The sequence below is a fragment of the Hydra vulgaris genome, chromosome 10, assembly GCF_038396675.1.
Source record: "Hydra vulgaris chromosome 10, alternate assembly HydraT2T_AEP".
Taxonomy (NCBI): domain Eukaryota; kingdom Metazoa; phylum Cnidaria; class Hydrozoa; order Anthoathecata; family Hydridae; genus Hydra; species Hydra vulgaris.
Genome location: NC_088929.1, coordinates 39,937,582 through 39,957,208, shown reverse-complemented (window position 1 = coordinate 39,957,208; position 19,627 = coordinate 39,937,582). Strand labels below are relative to the sequence as shown.

The following is a 19,627-nucleotide window of genomic DNA, read 5'->3' as shown; positions in this document are numbered from 1 at the left end:
AAACATAGTTATAGATTGCTATGAAAATTTGAAAGATTTTCTTTTTAAAGTCCTCAAAGCATCTATGCAACAAGGGGTTTTTCCTGAAAAACTAAATATTGTCAAAGTTATCTTGATTCACAATTCACGGTGAAAAATCAAATGTTAATAATTATTGCCCTATTTCTGTCCTATTCACGTTTTCAAAAATCTTAGAAAAAATTATATCCGAAAAGACATTTAACTTCCTTATTATGAATAATAAGGAAGTTAAATGTCTATATAAAAACAAATTCGGCTTTAGAAAAAATAGTTCAACTGAATAAGATATTGTTCAGTTTACACGTGAAGTCTCAAAATCTTTTGGTAAATCACAATATACACTTGGTGTTTTTATCGATTTGACAAAAGCTTTTGACACAGTCAATCATGATATTTTATTTGAAAAACTTGAATTTTACGGAGTAAGTTGTAAATTGATTAAATGGTACAAAAGTTGCTTGTCAAATTGAAAGCAATTCGTCTACAATGGGGATGAACTACTTTATAATAGTCCCAAAAATAAAACATTAATTGAAATAAAATGTGGTGCTCCACAGGGTTCTATACTTGATCCACTCCTTTTCTTAGTATATATTAATGATTTAAATAGAGCTTCTGATCTTATGAGCATCATGTTTGCAAACAAACTTTTTTTAAATATGAATCAGGAACCTATACAAATTTCTACTTGGTTCAAATGTAATAAATTAACCTTTCTCGACAAAAAAACGTCTTTTGCCATAAGATTTGCCTAAACTTTTTATCAAAAGAGTAGAAATCAAAGAAGATTCTTATATTAAGTTCCTTGGTATTTATCTTGATGAAAATCTGTCATTGAAAACTCATATTGATTTTATATCAACAAAAGTTGCAAAAATCCTATATAAGGCTAGAAATTATTTAAATAAAAATAACTTAAAACAACTATACTACTCATTTATTCATACCTATATAAACTATGCAAAAATTGCTTGGGGAAGTACCTGTAAAAGAAAGTTGCCTAGGGAAGTACCTGTAAAAAGCGTTGTCTTTATCAGCATCAGAGACATGCAATGCGCGAAATACATTTTTCAAATAGTTTTTCAAATACAAAACCTTTATTTAAAGATATGAATGTTTTAAATGTTTATGAATTTAACATTTATAATACCTAATGTTTTAAGTTTTGTTGTATGAATGACCCATTATTAAATATTTTAGGAATATATGCACCTTTAAAGCAAAGAATAAATATAGTATGCGAAATAATAAGGACCAGAGAGCATATTAGGCTTGATGGAGTGCCACCTGGGATTTTTTTACTGATAAAAAAACCTTATTTACAAAAAAAAACTAAATTCTCTTCCTGTTCAAATTTTTTTTTAACTTCTTTCAACGTTTTTTTGTAACCTTTTGTCATATACTTGTGCTTTATTTTATTCTTGTTAACTGGCGGTGTTTTTTTTACAAACAACGACTCTCTCTTGTGACAGTCTTTGCAATATCCTTGTTTAATGTCCACGGCACTAACTGCATTTTGGCACATTGCACAAAGATATATTGTTTTCATTAAACTAACATGATTAAATCATATTTAAAATTAGTTTCACTTGCTAGAAGTAAAAAAAACACGAAATTCTGAACCCCCTCCCCCAATTAAAAAAATGAGGGGGTTGTTTATTTTACATAGCCACAGCTCCGGGATATCAAAGTATTTTTAATGAAATTTGACATCTATAAATTACTTTTAATTTAGTTTATGTCAGTATAACCTTTTTTTTTCGAAAACACATTTAACTGAGGTGGGCTTGGGTTGTCAAAATTTTTGGATTTTATTCGAAAAAATGTTTGCTACAATCCCATGATTTTTTATAAGACAGCTTTATTTAACAATATAATGAAATAAAATTTTTTTACTAAATATAATTTTAATATAAAACAGTATTATAATCTTTTAATTCCAAAATCAACAATAAACGTTTTCAATCTATCTCCATAGCCTTTATGATCTATACTACGTTTATATCGTTGCCATGTAGGCTTAAACTTTGCATGAATTGCTTCACCACACTGTTTTGCATACTTTGACAAGTTACACCCTGCATGGTTTACAAAAGGAAAAATATGGCAAAATATAATGTGGATTTTCCATGAAATGTCTTTCCAAGCGAAGAAGCTGTTTCTTGTAGGCATAGAAAAGCATCTTAAACAATTATACTTTGTGTTCAGAATCAAGATTTTTTCCAAAACAAGCTTCTTTAACAGATTTAAAAGTTCTTAAGCTTTGGACTACAAGAAGTAGACATGGTACTTGAAGATGCACTTCAAGTTGAAGTGAATTAAATAATTTTAAAATTTTATTTACATTTTTACCATCCCATCAAACTCCATGATATTCTCTTCTAATTATATAGTGTTTTTTTAACCACAACTCAAAACTATCCTACTCAGTTAAATGAAATCCTGCTATCTTATCCACTGCTCCAATAAAAAGATGTAGCTCAGGTAGATAAACTAAATTTTCTAGCAAAGTTTTTTTATCCATGTTCAGATATACTAGGCGTTTGTTCACAATATTATTAAATTCCTTCATGGAAGATATAATGGATCCATTTTTAATATATGCTTCATAATAGGAATCTAGATATCCAGTAGTTCTAAGAGTTCCAATATCCAGTATACATTTGCCACTACACAACAAGCAACCTTTTTTTACCTGCGTGTGATGAAAGATCAAATACTTTATTAGCACATTTAAGATCAAAAGCAATATAATAGTTTAAATATTCAAGATTAAGTTTCTCAAGCACTAATATTTTCATATTTTTCAGGAATATCTTCAACAATGGTTAAAATAAGAACTTTTTAAACTCCACTATTTTGAAATTTATTTTTAGATTCTTTTTCTTTCTCAAAACCATTAACAACAATTTTTAGGAAGCTTTCTCTATCTATCCATCTAAAGAAAAATCTCTTACAAAACCTACACATTGATACACCTCTTTCTTGCATAGTATGCAGGATTAAAACTTTGTCAACAAAGTTTAACCAATTTTCTATAACTTATCGAGCACTTTATCTTTGGAATAAAGTTGTTCACCCTAACTTTGATTTGAAAATTGCTTTTCCAGTTTTTAATAAGTTAAAGAATATTATTTTTTCTAATGGATAATATATTAAAATTTTTTTGAGATATGGTTTTCAACCATTTTTAATTCAACTATTTAAGATTACTATTTTGATTTTAACTACTTGTATTATATTATATTTATATTTCAATTTTTATATGGTTCTGGCGACAAGATCAGCATGAATTTCTTCCAGATGCTAAGTTTATATTATATGACATGTAATAAATGTAAACTGAAAAATTAAAAAAAAAAAAGCTGTTCAATCAGCAGAATCTGAACTTGTAGAATTAAAAGAAATGGAGGTTCAATGTTTTTGTACCCAACAATTCATCTGCATATAAATTTAAGAAGACAATTTCTAGGGCATATCTATCTGAAATGGTTGTAGTAAGATCCAGTCGTAGCAACAACAGTTTAATATACAGATCATGATATTCTTGCCAGATAATGAATTTAAATTTCTTAAGTTGAGCATCTAAAAAAATGGTAGTCATTTGCTTAAAGCTCATAATAAACCACTAGGAATCAACCTCAAGACAAAACAGATGACATTTTAGTAAAGCTCAACCCATTGATGTCGGAAGATCAAAAAGAGTTTTGGCTTGAACTAGCTGTTGCAGATCTTGTGAATAAACATAATAACTTAATAATATTTCAAAAGTGCTATTCATTCAGTACTGTTAAATTTTGTTTTAAAAACTTTTCAAATATTATTGGCTTTATCTTTTCTTATAATAATATTTTAAATCGATGTTAAACTCTGTTACACTGTAAATTAAGTCAAACTCAGTTAAGCATGACTGAAGTCTTAAAGTTGATCATAGTTGTTGAAATTACTTAGCAATTATTTTTTAGTAGTTTTTGTGTGTTTAATTAAGTTTAAATTGTTTTTAGGATTTTTTCATGTTTTTAAATTTCATTATTTGTTTTTTTATTCAGCATTTTTTTTTTTTTTAATTAGTTAATTATATTTTATAACTATCATTACCATGCATTAGTCTTTAAAACCATTCAACCTTAAACCAAAAATAAAGGCCTTAAGTTGGCACGCTTTTATTTTCAGCATATATTTCAGCATATAAGTTTTGTATACATTTTTTACTTAGCAAATAGATTTGATTTGATTTTCTCAAGCAAAATAGAAACTTTTTTTCAAGTTTTGACACTACCAAATTTTTTAGCTTGTGCCAGCGTTTGCTAAAAAGTATACGAAGATAGAAACATAATTATATGTTGTCCTGGTATAAATATGTTTTTGGAAAAAAACTCGAAATTTACTTTTCTACACTTCTTAATTGCCACGTCAGAATATAAACAGATGTGTCAGGAGCTAAACATCTTGCTTCTAGAAGAACTTTATTGAGTAAGTATAACAGCTGCAAAAAATACTTTCTCATACCTCTGGTATTTATCTATTTATTCTGGTACCAAGGCAGATAAAAGCTAGTCACCATTTTAGAAGGTTTCAAAGATTTTCTAAATTTTGTTTACAAAAAGAGAATTATTTTTCTTTCCAATTCCAAAAGGGGTTTTACAGTTATATACATTCTTTAAACGTTAATAGATAAATATCTACTATTTATTAAACGAATTCGTTACTAAACGAATTAAAAAGTCATATAAGGATAAAAATTCGGTTTTTACTATAAATATAAAAAATAGCTAAAAAAAGAAATTGAATTACTTTCTTTAGGTGAAAATGATGAAACGTTCCTTTGAGTCTAGTGCATCAAAAAGCAAGAGAAAAGCGGAGAATGTGGCGATTGTCTTTCTTGCAACAAAAAAAGTGCTTTATTTAGTTTTGTTACTCGTGAGTTGCCACTAAAACTGGAAACATTAAATTCAGATGTTCGAAATGAAGAGGATACACAATTACTTTCCCAATTGCTAACATGGTCAAAGTAGTCAGATGGTCACAGAATGTAATCAGCTAATTTACAGAAAAAAGTTATTTTTACACAAAAATACAAGTCAAGCAATGCAAATAAGTGCTAAACTATCGACTTTAATGAGAAAGATGCAGGCTTAAGGCCATCTTCAAAAAGCAATAAAGATGGTGTTTATTTGGCCAAAAAATAATCTTTTTTGTGATTCAAGAACAAAGTACCAGCGTGATGAAAGTTCTAACAAGAGGTATTTTTCTGTATAACTTTTTTTTAGAAAATTACAAATCGGTGAATACTTAAATCATTATTTGCTAGTATAGATCTAAAAAACAAGTTCACAATTGGAAAAAGCAATTGGAAAACTATGTCTGGTGTTTTAGCTGATCATGAATCGACTATTAAACACATTCGTGCTGTCTGAGCTTGGTTTGAGCTGAAAAATGGTTGAAGGAAAGAGAGACAACTGACTTAAAAAAACACAAAATTTAGTCCAAAAAGAGTCTTAGCGCTGGAGTAACGTTTTAAAAAGAATCATTTCAAGTGGGCAGTTTCTTGCGGAACGAAATTTAGATTGTTTTAACCAAATTAAATGGAAACTTTTTGGGATTGATTGAGTTGTTAGGAAAGCATGACTCATGTCTAGAAGATCGTTTATGGTGTTTAAAAGTTAGAAAATTCATAATTATATATTGGGAAAAACAATTCAAAATGAGGTAACTAGTCTGATTGGTGATGCTGTCTTACAAAAAATTATTAACAAAATTCACAACTCGAAATTTAATTTTGCGATTTTTTTTCGAAAATGCAACAATGGACGTAGGCCAGTAAAAATCAACAAAAATTTTGTGGGACTCCTACATGTCGATGACAACACTGACTGAGTTCTCGCGGAAGCATGCTTACAAATTATTGTCAATGACAACACTGAGTTCTCGCGGAAGCTTACGAAAACTTGAAAATCTGAATTTAAATTTAATTAACTACCAAGGCCACGTTTCGAGGAAATGGAACATGTAGTTAGCAACATATCTGCTAGATCATTTTCAACATTGCACTATATCAAAATAGTTTTAAAGCTACACCAAAATTATTTGATTATATTTTGTGGAGATTTAAATATTGGGCTCGCTGATACATCTGATTCGGATACTGATTCGAAGGATTTAACTTCTATTAATGCTTTACGTTTTAATAATGATCGTAGTCTGAATATTGCTATTCCAAATGTCGTTAACAAGCTTTCATACAGCTTTTACAATTCCTAACACTGTTGTATCGGGTAAAAGAAGTTTTTTCAAAGGAGCGTCCATAAAGTACGTACGCATAAAGGACCCCCTCATCTTTTCTTGTATACATCTGTAAAAATTTAACAAACCCACCTCCTCTGCGTGCATACGCATTACTTGTTACAAATTCGATCCTCTCCCCTTTTTTCACAACACTTGAGTTTTTTAAAACGTTAAAAGAGCAGCACAGAAAAGTATATAACTAGGAAGTTCACACCTCCATCCCTACTAATGGTGCGAAATATATCCTGAGTTTGGTTCGAACCCTGAATCTCTTGCTTGTAAAATAAGCGTTCTAGCCGCTGCGCTTTTCGATCCCCACCAATATGGTGGGGATCGAATTTGAAACTTAGAAGCGAGCGCTTCCACTACACCAGTACCGCGGTGTAGTAAAAGTTTAAAAAAATGGAGTCAAAGTTTATTTTAAAACACTTCCGTTCTAAAATTATTTCAAAATTAAAATTTTGGGGATAGGAGTGCGTTACGGCATTTGCCAAGTTTTAAAAAAATAGTCCTCTTATTCCTCAATTTACTGACTTAAGTTAATAAATAATTAAAGTACCATTTTGCAGACTGAAGCTAAAAAAAAAAAGATCCAAATAAGCAGAGTGAAGAGGCAGCGGCCTCTCGTAAAAGTTTATTCAAGTAAGAGTTTTAGCAAAATCGCTAAAATAATTCTTCGGAGGCATATTTTGCAAAATATAATAGCAAATTGCTAATATAACTCTCAAGAGGCATAATACTTTTAGGTGAATAAAAATTTGAGCAAAATTGCTAAAATACTCTCCATTTTTTTAAACCTTATTTATATTTATAGCACGGCGTTCTATACTGCAGGCCTTGCCAACACGCAAACGGCATATTTGACTGGGGGCCTATTTTATAAACAACAAATACTAAAAAAATCGGTTTATTAATTTTATTTTAACTCTATAAACTTTTTTCTCTCAAGAAGATTTACTTTATAATTAAAAAATGAAATTAAAACAAAACATATAAATTACATATATATATATATATATATATATATATATATATATATATATATATATATATATATATATATATATATATATATATATATATATATATATATATATATATATGTAAATTATGTTAGTGTATTTTACAAATAGAGTGCTCAATGTTCTTAAAGAACAGAGCAATAAATTAGTAAAAAACACTTATCTAACTTTTTAGATAAGTGTTTTTTACTAATTTATATATATATATATATATATATATATATATATATATATATATATATATATATATATATATATTTGTATATATTATCAACAAAAAAACTTTAAATAAAAACTTTAAAAAGTCAGTAAACTTTAATTAAATAAAATATATATATTTTTTAAATTTGTCAAAAAATTCACGACAATTTCAATATTTTTTGAGCTGGTTCTTTATTTGAATGTAGAGTCAGAAGTTTACATAAATTGTTCAAAAAATATTTGAAAGAATATTTCCATGGTGTCGCTGCATCTCAAAATTTTAAAACTCTGAAATCATCATTAGAATATTGCTTAATGATACTATGCATACTCTATTCTTAATTGCATTGAAAACTATAAAAGAAAATATTACTCATTGACAGGTATTATCTGTGGGAATATTAAGCCCACCACGGTCAATTGAATATTGTCTATACTTTTGGTGGTAAAAAGTCGTTTTATCTAGCAATTTATTTTCTGATAGTTCTTTATCTTTACAAGTTAAATACCCTGATATATATATATAAGAGCCATATTTGTATCGAGAGAAATAAAAGATTGGAGATCTGGTAGATTGTCAAATATCTCAGCAGAGGGCTTATCCAATAGAAACCACAGTTTGGACAAGAATGGGTTGTATCAAGACTTATTTCAACTGCTGGGTTATCAAGTAACAGCAAAAGCTTAGCTCTTGAAATATTCAGCTTTTTAGTCACTTGTTGTACTGTTATGAAATATGTACCTCCTGAACCTTGGCGCAATTTGCTAAATTCTTTTTCCAATGGATCAGTAGAAAACTAACTAAGAATGACATATTGATGTGAGCTATCCAATAATGATTTACATAGTTCAACAATACCATTACATGTGTGGTAAATTGACTGTGCAGTGTCACAAGTAAGTTGTTTCTCCCTTTTACCTTGCTTTCCAGCCATCTTTAAAGCCATATTTCCAAAATCCAATATATTTTCTAATCTATTATCATTAGGATCTCTAATTAATGCTTGAATTTCATAATTGAATCTAATATGAGCACCTGTTCCCTTAACATTGAGAACTTTTCACCATGACACAACAATGTTAATAAAATCTGATATACATTGTCTTTCTTTTATATGCTGCAGTCCTGGATGATTAATTAAAGCATGGTAAGTTTTGTCACAAAATACCCTTAAACAGGTAGAAACTGATTGCCTCTCAATTGGCATTAGAAATATTGAAGTTTCAGTTAAGTTGGATAGTTGAACTAAATTTTTAGATTCAAGTTCATAAAGTTTTTAAAGATCCCATTGTGCTACTTTATACACTCCTTTATCATAAAAAATAAGTTAAGCAGTTATTACACTAAGCCAATTATTTCTAATGTTTTTAAGCAAATGGACATAATCAAAGATTAAGAAAATACCATCATTAGTCAACCAAGGTTTATCTGGAGCTGATCTTTCAAAGATTTAAAAAAATACCTGATTAATTCTGTTTCCATTGCATATTATAGCTTTAACTTGACCCGAAGACTCCTTTATTGATTGGATAGTAATATTAATTTGTTCAAAAAGAAATTGAAAGCTTAATTTACTTATAGGTATCATTTTGGAAATGAATGATGGTCCACCAAATAAGCAATTTATCATTAAACCCAATTTAGTTTTTGCAAGAGAAGTTGAATTGTTGATTGCTTTTCTGAATAATGTACCACCATGGTATAACAACATTTTTTTAACATGAACCTCATCATGCAATAAATAACCAAGATTCTGCTTTTCTTCAACAGATGGAAAAATATTAGTCAAAAAATGTTTCTCATTTAATTTAGAAACTTTTGAAGTTATTCTTGTCAAAGTTCTTACAGAAGGCAATCGGTAATCTGTTTGCAATTGATTATACAAAGTTCTGGATGTAATACTTAATACTAAATTTAAATTTTTCAAATAACGCAAAACTTTTTCTAATATAGACCACGTGTTGATTTTTGCAATTCTGTTTTTAGAAATTGCAGGAACTTTATTTTCGGCACCATAATGATAAGTTTAAAAATGCAAATCCTCACTAATCTTGATTAAAAAATATGGAGCTCCATTTTAATAAACTTGTGATTGTAAATGAATAGTGTTATTAATCATAAAGTATTCTAATGGAACACCTAAATCTCATTCATTATTTAAAAGAATTTTTTCATTTTAACAAAAAGTACTCTATCTTTTTCTAAAAAAGTGGATAGTTCATCTTGAGCGAAATTTCGAAAACACGAAGCACGAGTTGTTGCACGTAATGGAGGAAGATGGGTAGAAGTTTAACAAGACGGTATGCCAGGCAAAATAGATGGTGGAAATTTAGGACGATATTTTCCTCTGACTATTTGTTTTTCAAAATTTATCGGTCAATGCAACTCACAAACTACTGTGTTATTAGTTACTTATAAGTTTACATTTGGAATTACTTTAATCCACATTTGTTTTTCTTCTTCATTATTAGGAAATCGATATACTAAAAGCTTTAAATTATCAGATTTCCTTTTTGCAGATAAATAATTTGTAGTGCAGCCATAAATGCAACATTTTTTGCCCATATTTTAGTATCACTAAAATGGCGACTAAAGTTAAGCGAAATTTAAAATAGGCCCCCAGTCAAATTCGGGGTTTGCAGGTTGGCAAGGCCTGCTGTATAGATCGCCGTGATTTATAGGCGATCTATACAGCAGGCCTTGTTTTTATAATAAGAATTGACAGGGATATGCGCAATCTGATTACCTGGTTTTAAAAGAGAGGCAATTGCGGTTTGATAGAAACCAAAACATATCCCAAAAAGCGAATTGAAATATAAAATGTAACCGATTAATCGCATTAAAAATCAAAACAAAAAAATTATGATTTTTCTATTAAATTTAGTACATTAAAGTACTTATACTTTCACGACTCAAAACATCCGCGATTTTCAAAATATTATTATATAAGTAAAGATTTAAAATAAGTAGTTTGTGTTCCTATAACTCTAAGACATAAAAAAGACAATCATTTACTAGAAGTGGAAAAGAATCATTGCAGAGACAGCCCAAATATTATATTTGTCATATTTAATATGACAATAGTATTTTATACAGGGATGATTAAGAAATTTGTAAAGATGGAGAATGGAATCAGAAGTAAAAAAAAACCATATGTTTCACAGGTTACCAAGAGCATAAGTCAATTAAGTTCGAGTTAGTGATAAAGCCATCTTAGCACGTTATGAAAAAAAATTAGGCTTTTTATTGGAATCTTTATATGTGCCACTCTACTTACTGAAAATATGCCAAATAGCTATAACACAACTTATGATATTACCTCTCCTTTACAACATCATAAATACTATGCAATCTGCTGTATCTGATACCATACCTCAATATAATTTTAAACATAAAAATCATGCATATATTACTCCAGATTGGAACTACTATGTTAAAGATAAACATGACATTGCAAGGTATGCATTCAAGGAGTGGATTTTTCTAGGAAAGAAGAAACACGGTGGCATTTTTGAAAACAGCAAAATTGTATAACTCAACTAACAATGAAAAATCTCAACTTCATAAAGTAAATAGAACTCTCCACAGAAAACTCTGATATTATAGTAATCTACATTGACAAATCTACTACAATAAAAACTAAAAAACTAGAAAAAGCAGCTGGGCCTGATGACCTTTGTATGGAATCTTTTATGTATGGTAGGAATAGACTGCAGTCTTTTATTAATATTTTTTTAAATTTATGCATTAAATACGGGTATTTACTATCTACATTTTGCTAGGCCACAATTATCCCACTAATGAAATCAAAAATAGTTTATTTAACAGATGTAAACATATATAAAGCCATAGCTGTTTCCTCTGCTCTGTCAAAAGTATTTGAGAATCTTTTAATGCAGAAAATCAATATGCGCAACATTAATACAAATGATGATTATCAATTTAGTTTTAAATAAAATCATTCAACAATGCTCAATCATGCTCAAGCTATTTTTAAAATGACTGTACAGTAATATACATCTGAAAGAAGTCATATACAATACTTTTAATACAGTAATTTAAAACTGAATATATGCTTTTCATAATCAGTTAATGGCTTGCACCTGAGTGAATAATTCCTTGCATTCACTTAATCAAATTTTAAAATAATCTTTTTCTTTTAAAAACTATGGACCTAGCACTTAAATTGTACTGTGTATATATGTGTGTATATATATATATATATATATATATATATATATATATATATATATATATATATATATATATATATATATATATATATACATATATATATATATATATATATATATATATATATATATATATATATATATATATATATATATATATATATATATATATATATATGTATATATATATATATATATATATATATGTGTGTGTATATATATATATATATATATTATATATTATATATATATATATATACATATATATATATATATATATATATATATATATATATATATATATATATATATATATATATATATATATATATATATATATATATATATATATATATATATATATATATATATATATATATATATACAGTACTGTGCAAAATATATATTCAGTATATATATAATATATATATATATATATATATATATATATATATATATATATATATATATATATATATACAGTACTGTGCAAAAGAAAGTAGCACCTAAGAGAATTTTAATATATTCAAGATAAAATGTCAAACAAAATGAAATTGAAACACAAATATAGGTACAAACATATTTTTTATTAAATTGTGTAATATAATACAAGTTTTATTAAAAACATTTAAATTTATAACTATACATAGAGACTTAATTAATATTTAGTGTGACCACCTTTATTTACAATAACATCTTGGAGTCTTTTATTTATACTTTTACACAGATTTTCAGTAAATGTGATGGGGATATCATGTCATTCTTCTTTTAGAACATTCCAAAGCTTATTTACATTCTTTGACAACCTTTCCATTTTCTTTCTGTCTGAGTAATCCCAAACATGTTTGATTATATTCAAATGAGGGCTCTTAGGATAAAATAATCCCTGATCAGTTGTCATCCAGAAGGCACAGTATGATTATGTAAAATATTTTCATTTTTTTCATCTGTAAGCTTTTCTGTTATTCTAACAATATCCCCTACCCCTTTTATTGAAATACACCCCCAAACTTGAATATTCCCTCCACCATGTTTAATAGTTTATGCTAGACATGGCTCCTTCAATGCCTCTCCCTTTCTTCGCCTAACATACTGATGTCTATTCACCCCAAATTTATGAAATTTAGAATCGTCTTTAAACAATAACTTGGTCCCATTGATTTTTCTGCTACTCTATGTGCTCTCTGGTAAACTTTATTTTTTTTTCTTTATTACCTTTGCGTAGTAAAGGTTTTTTAATAGCTACACAGCCTTTTAATCCAGATTTTATTATAGATCATTGCACAATAGATGCATGTACTAAAGTTCCACTAGCTCTTTTAAGATCTTGAACGAGTTCTGCGCTTACTTTCTTGCGATTTCATAGCGCTGTTATTTTTAAAAACTGTTTATCATGTAGGCTTAACTTCTTGGGACGTCCAGACTTCTTTTTATCCACTACATCACCAGTTTCATTATATTTTTAAACTATTTTTTGAAATAAGGCTCACTAACAATTCACACATTTGGCTATTTTAACTTGACTATAACCCTCTTCATGTAAAACAATGATGTGATTTCTGTCATTTGTTGATATCTTTGGCATTTTATTAGTACTGAAATTATATTATTAACAAAATCATTAACTAAAGTAAATAAATATAGCTTTATTTATAACAATATCTTAGTTTAATTTAATAAAAACTGAATATTATTTACTTATATTTATTTAAATGTACATTTTTTAAAAAATTTCTTAGGTGCTACTTTCTTTTGTACAATACTGTATATATATATATATATATATATATATATATATATATATATATATATATATATATATATATATATATATATATATATATATATATATATATATATATATATATATATATATGTATGTATGTATGTATATTATGTATATTAACTGTATTTAAATTAGATGCAAAACTATACTAAACTCTTTAAGAACTGCATCAAATATGTGAAAGATGTGGTAGGAAAGCAGTCAGTTTCTTTTGTTAGTGGGTATTCTCCAAAACGATCACTTTTATATGTACCTGGTGACTCAAAAAAAAAGATTGCCAAAGCGTCAACATTACCAGCTGACATTGTAGTTTTAGATTGTGAAGATGCAGTTGCTTTTTCAAAGAAGGTATAAATATTTTTTTGTATCTTCAGGGTTCCCACTCCTCCTTAAAAACCTTAAGTATCCTTAAAAAAAAACTCTTTAAAAGTCCTTAAGTTACCTTAAAAAAAGTTAAAGTATGACTGCATTCCTTACTTTCTTCTTACCTTCTTTTTTTTTAAGTTCTAAGAAACTTTATTAAAGTGAATAGATTATACTTATTATTAGAGAAGCAAATAGTTACTTCTTGATTTGAAATCCTATACTTTATTATACTAATCCTATACTAAAGGAAGGGTGCAGAAAATCTGTATCTTAACAATAAAACTTTTAAAGTATCTGTATTAATGTATGGAGTGATAATGCATGTTTTTAGGGCTTCCATATATTTAGTTTAATGTGTCAAATGTATGTGCCCTGTATTTGTAGCTGTATTGTTAATGTTATATCTCATTTCAAGTAAAAAAAGGTAATAAACTTTAAACAACTGAAGATTCAAATGTTTATATGAAAAATACGTGTATCTACGGCCCTATATGTTTGTACCTTGTACATAGGGTGCAGTTTGCTTAAATATTATAATGAATAATAAAAAACATAATTAAACAAATTTAATAGTATTTAGAACATTTCTATTAAAGTTTTTACAGATTTTTAGTACCAGGTCCATTTTTTCACATATTTTCTTGTAATTTCACAAAAGGTTTCTGTGTTAGTTTATGATTTAAAAATATTTTTTTTATAGTATGAAGTAAAATATAGCCTTCAATTATAATATTTTCAAATGCGTACAGGATGCATAAAATAAGAAACAGTAAACAAAGTTTGGTTTTTAAAAAAAGTATGAGACCTTTATAAAACAAATTCAAGATTGTCAAAGTAATAGTAGGCGCTGAATCAACAGAGGAAGCAGTAGTGACAAGATTAGCAAGAGATGCACTAGTAAAAAAACTGTCAATACACTAGAAGTTGAAGTAGTATCTAATAAAAATGCGGTAGTAGCGCAGTTGCAAGGCTAGTAAAAGGTGTATTCATAACAGTAGAGGCAGTGCTAAGAAAAGTTACTGAAAAAATAGTTCTAGCATAAAAAGAAGTAGTAATGCAATTTGTATCTACCCCTTTCAATCTTTCTTTTCGTTGTTTAAGGCGCTTCTTTTCCACAACAGACAATATTCGTTTTAAAAACTGATGTAAATCATCAAAAAAGTTTTTATGTTAAATAAGAAATGCATAAATAACATTTAAATTGCTTTAATTAATGTGAATACAAATGTTTTTAGAACAAGCTTGCCATCACTATCTTATGCAAACTAATATATAAATATTATCTAATAATATATATTTTTAAATACTAAATTCCTGAAAGACTTTTTTAAAGTTTTTTTGAGTTGCTTAAAAGTAACTCAAAATAAACTACAAAACATAGAAACATAAAATGAAAATACAAATTCTATACAACAAGGTGTATTTTTTTATAAAAAGAGTGCAGAATTAGTGCATTTACAATTTTTTTATTATTAGTTAAATTGCAAAGTATTTTTCTTTACACAAATATTTTTAAATTGTTTATAGTTATAATTTACTAGAGGCGCAACAAAAATAAAAAGCAAACTTTATTGTCTTACATGCGCGATTTTGGAACAAAGAGAGTAATGCTGTTTGCACAAGATATTATACTTCAGAGCTCATGGGAAAATTATTAAAAAGTGTTATATAGAACATTTCTATGTTGTATAAATATTTTTTTTCTCCGAAAGTTCAAAGTAGTAACTTAAAAAAAAATCTTTTAAACTATTTTTTTAAAGACATGGAAAAATAGTTTCAAACATTTAGATTAATCATAAAAATACATGCCTATATAAAAACAATTTAAATGTAAGATGTTTGTTTATTTAGAAAAGATTCATAGCATAATTATTTTTTATTGCATTTAAATTGTTTAAGCATCAAAACAGCTGTGGTCAAATTGTAAAAAAGCAAACTATAAGCATGGTCAGTTACAGCTTACGATCGCAGGGCATTCCTGTTTAAGCCTAGTTTTGTGGTACTCACTAGGCTAAAAAATAAAGTGTTGCCAATAAAGCAATAGAGGTTGGGTCTAAACTTCTCTTAGGTGTTGACTACTGGAAGTCTTTATTAAAGAATAAGCAACCTGGATATGATAAATCAGGTTAAAACATCACCTTTGAACATTTAAGTGTTTAAATAAGTGAAGTATATGTTCCTTTAAAGTTTTTTGAAGAAATCAGTGGCAGCCTAAATGCGTACCCTGGTATGTAATATTTAATCCTGATGCAATTGTATTGCTCTTTATGTAATTTTTTTTTTTATTACAATAGTATTGAAATACTCAGAGATAGCAATTCATATTATTTTTTAAATTAAAAAAAAAAATCGCAAATTGTTTTTTTCAATCTTGCTATTTTTTTCTTCTAGTTTCTTTCCAAACTGATAGACCAATGACTCCTTTTCTAGTGGTGACACTTGAAAAATTTACTATGTAACTTCTATGTGAAGTACATTCAATTAGATGTTTTTGCAAACGCCAAAACTACAACATCTTTATTAAAAGTAGATTTATATAATTGCGCAAACCGGCTTTCAACCAGCAAGATTAATGTTGGTTCATTAAAGTATGATCTCCAGCAACTCAAGAGTTAGGAAAAGGTTACTGAAGTTTAAATTGACAAGTTCAATGGGAAAAAATATGATTTCCTTGTCTCAATGTGTACTCATATCACTGAGAAAAGCCATCACTGAGGTTGCTGTCTGATGTGTATTTCCCAATCATTTATGGCTAAATTTTCAGAAAAGTGTGAGTATTTATTTGACAAACTGTTGATGAAGCTTGTTATTAACAAAAAAATTAGAGCTTCTGTTGGTGATTTAGCTAAGAAAGAGTATTTTAGGTTCTGTAAAACTATGGTCGTTGATATTTTTGACTTTTGATAAAGATAATGATCGTTTGGACTACTATTTGTGCAAATACATTGATTTAAAGTTGTCTGCAAATCTACAGCACATTTTCAAAATGATACTTATGTTATCTCATGGACAAACTCAAGTTGAATAAGAATGTAACAGCAACAAAAGTCCTAATAATGACAGTATGTCCACATACATCATTATCTCTTTATGTTCTAAGATTACCTCTCATGTAATGGGTTCATGGCACATGAAGTTGAAATAACAAAACCTTTGTTAGATAACTGCAAACAAGCAAGAAAAAATTATTTTGATGATCATCAATCAAACACACTTTCTGTAGAAAAAATAGAGAGAGTAAAGGCAAAGAGAAAATTAATGGAGAATATTAACTTTTGACAGACAATATTTATGATTGAGAATTTAAAGAAGTCATCTAATTAAATTGGATTCCATGTTGAAAAAAGTATAGTCTCAAGTTTGTGCTTTGAATATAGATAATTTTTTAGTTTATATCACTAAATATAATGTAATTATTTAATGATTCCTTTTATATTTAGATGATATAAAAGCTGACCAGGCAAATTACATTTTGCTTTGACGATTTGACCGCGGCTATTTCAAAAACATTTCAAAAACGTGCTGAATGAAAAATATTCTGAATTATACCTTAAGTGAAATAAATTACATCAAAACTTCTTAACAAATGTTTTTATATTAGCGAAACACTTTTTTTAAACAATGGTGTTTTTTAAAAGTATAATTGAGAGTTGTAGTTTTTTTTTAAATTTATAATATATAAATTGTTTAATTTTTTATAATAATTGTTATTAAAAAATAAAAAAATTGTTTTGTGTTTATAAACGATGACATTCTACGACAATGAAAGTCTCTTTAACGAAATTTAAATATAATGATAATAGTTAAAACTAATAAATTTGAAAAGATAAACAAAATTTCGTTGAAAAAAAAAAAGACAAATGTTTTAGAAAGCTGTTACAATTAAATAAGTTTGATCTTAAATGCTTTTATATTATCAAAACCCTTTTTAATGAAGTAACAAAACACTTGTAATGAATTTTTATAATAAGTATTAATAAACTGTTGTTTTTTTTTACTTATATAATTATGTATTTTTTATGATAAATGATTATCTTTTGTAACATATTTAAAAAAAAAAACAAAGTACAAATGTTAAAACAAAGAGTGAAATGGTTTTTTCAATTCGTAAGTTAAATAGACAAAGCATTTTAGTTTGATGAGTTTAGTTTTAGTTGGGTTATATATTTGTTTATATTTTTGTGTGTGTTTTTGCTTTAGTTAAGATTTTTTTTTCTATTTGCTTATGTTAAGATTTTCTTTTCTTTTTAAAATTTTTTTTAGATAAGTTTAATTAAGTTTTTGTAGCGCATTTTTAAATTTTGTCAAAAGGCGTGGTCAAATCCTCAAAGCAAAATGTAATTTGCCTTGTCATATAAAGACGTGCAATCACACGTCTTCCTGTGAAAGTGAAAGACTGATATATATACATATATATATATATATATATATATATATATATATATATATATATATATATATATATATATATATATATATATATATATATATATACATATATATATATACATATATATATATATATATATATATATATATATATATATATATATATATATACATATATATATATATATATATATATATATATATATATATATATAAATATATATATATATATATATATATATATATATATATATATATATATATATATATATATATATATATATATATATATATACAGGGTGTGGAAAAAGTTCCCGTACAAAAATATTAACAGCAAAAATAGCAAAAGTTCCTGTACAAGAGGAGAAACAAATTACACTTTAATTTATAACAAAAGAATACTAAAAGAATACAAAGGAATACAAATGAATACTAAAAACATACATTGAAAGAAAACACCATACAGATAATTTTTTTAAATTATACTTTAGTATGGAAACTTTTTCCACACCCTGCATATGTATATATATATATATATATATATATATATATATATATATATATATATATATATATTTATTTAAACAACTTTAAAAAGTATTCTACACAATAGAGTGTAGAATACTTTTTAAAGTTGTTTAAATATATATATATATATATATATATATATATATATATATATATATATATATATATATATATATATATATATATATATATATATATATAATATATATATATATATATATATATATATATATATATATATATATATATAATATATATATATATATATACAGCCCTTGGAATTAGGAATAATGAGGTCAGCAATATTTTGCTGACCTTAATCTGTAAGAGGTTGGCATCAGGTTGGCAAAAGAGTGTGACACAAAGGTTTAACTATAAAAACCTAGAACCGGAGTAGGCAATTTTTTGCTGACTTGAAATACTTCTAGGTTGGCAGTTGTCATCACCAAATTCTCTAAATCTATCATTCACTAATATTTGTAGTCTTCAAAGTACCTTTTCTTCTGTTGAGTCTTATCCCTTGCAAAGTTCACCAGACCTACTTGCTCTTTGTGAGACTAATTTGAGTTTGACTGTCTTATCTTGTGATCTTAGTGTTGGTGGATATCTTCCTTTAATTTGTAAAGACTAAAACTAAGTTTGAATTCACAGACTATTTTTTTATGTACTTTCGTTTAGAACCACTTAACACTATCGCCTTTCTCTTTGTTCTATATCGCTCCCCTTAATCTTAAGGCTGCATTTTTTTTGATATTTTTTCTGATCAAGTTGACCAAGCCCTTTCTCTTTATCCTTCAGCCAATATTGTTGTTTTTTGTGACTTTAATGCTCATCA

The 19,627-nt window shown here is 26.8% G+C and overlaps 1 protein-coding gene across 2 annotated transcripts in view; it reads left to right on the top strand.

Moving 5' to 3' along the window:
* Positions 1–13,640: 13,640 nt before the first annotated feature.
* LOC100212202 (citramalyl-CoA lyase, mitochondrial) overlaps positions 13,641–19,627 on the top strand; it is a 37,893-nt gene continuing 31,906 nt past the window's right edge. For both annotated transcript variants that reach the window (XM_065808007.1, XM_065808006.1), the window contains exon 1: positions 13,641–13,857. In XM_065808007.1, the coding sequence (XP_065664079.1) occupies positions 13,645–13,857 (213 nt within the window). In that variant the 5' untranslated portion in view covers positions 13,641–13,644. The remainder of the gene's footprint in view (positions 13,858–19,627) is intronic.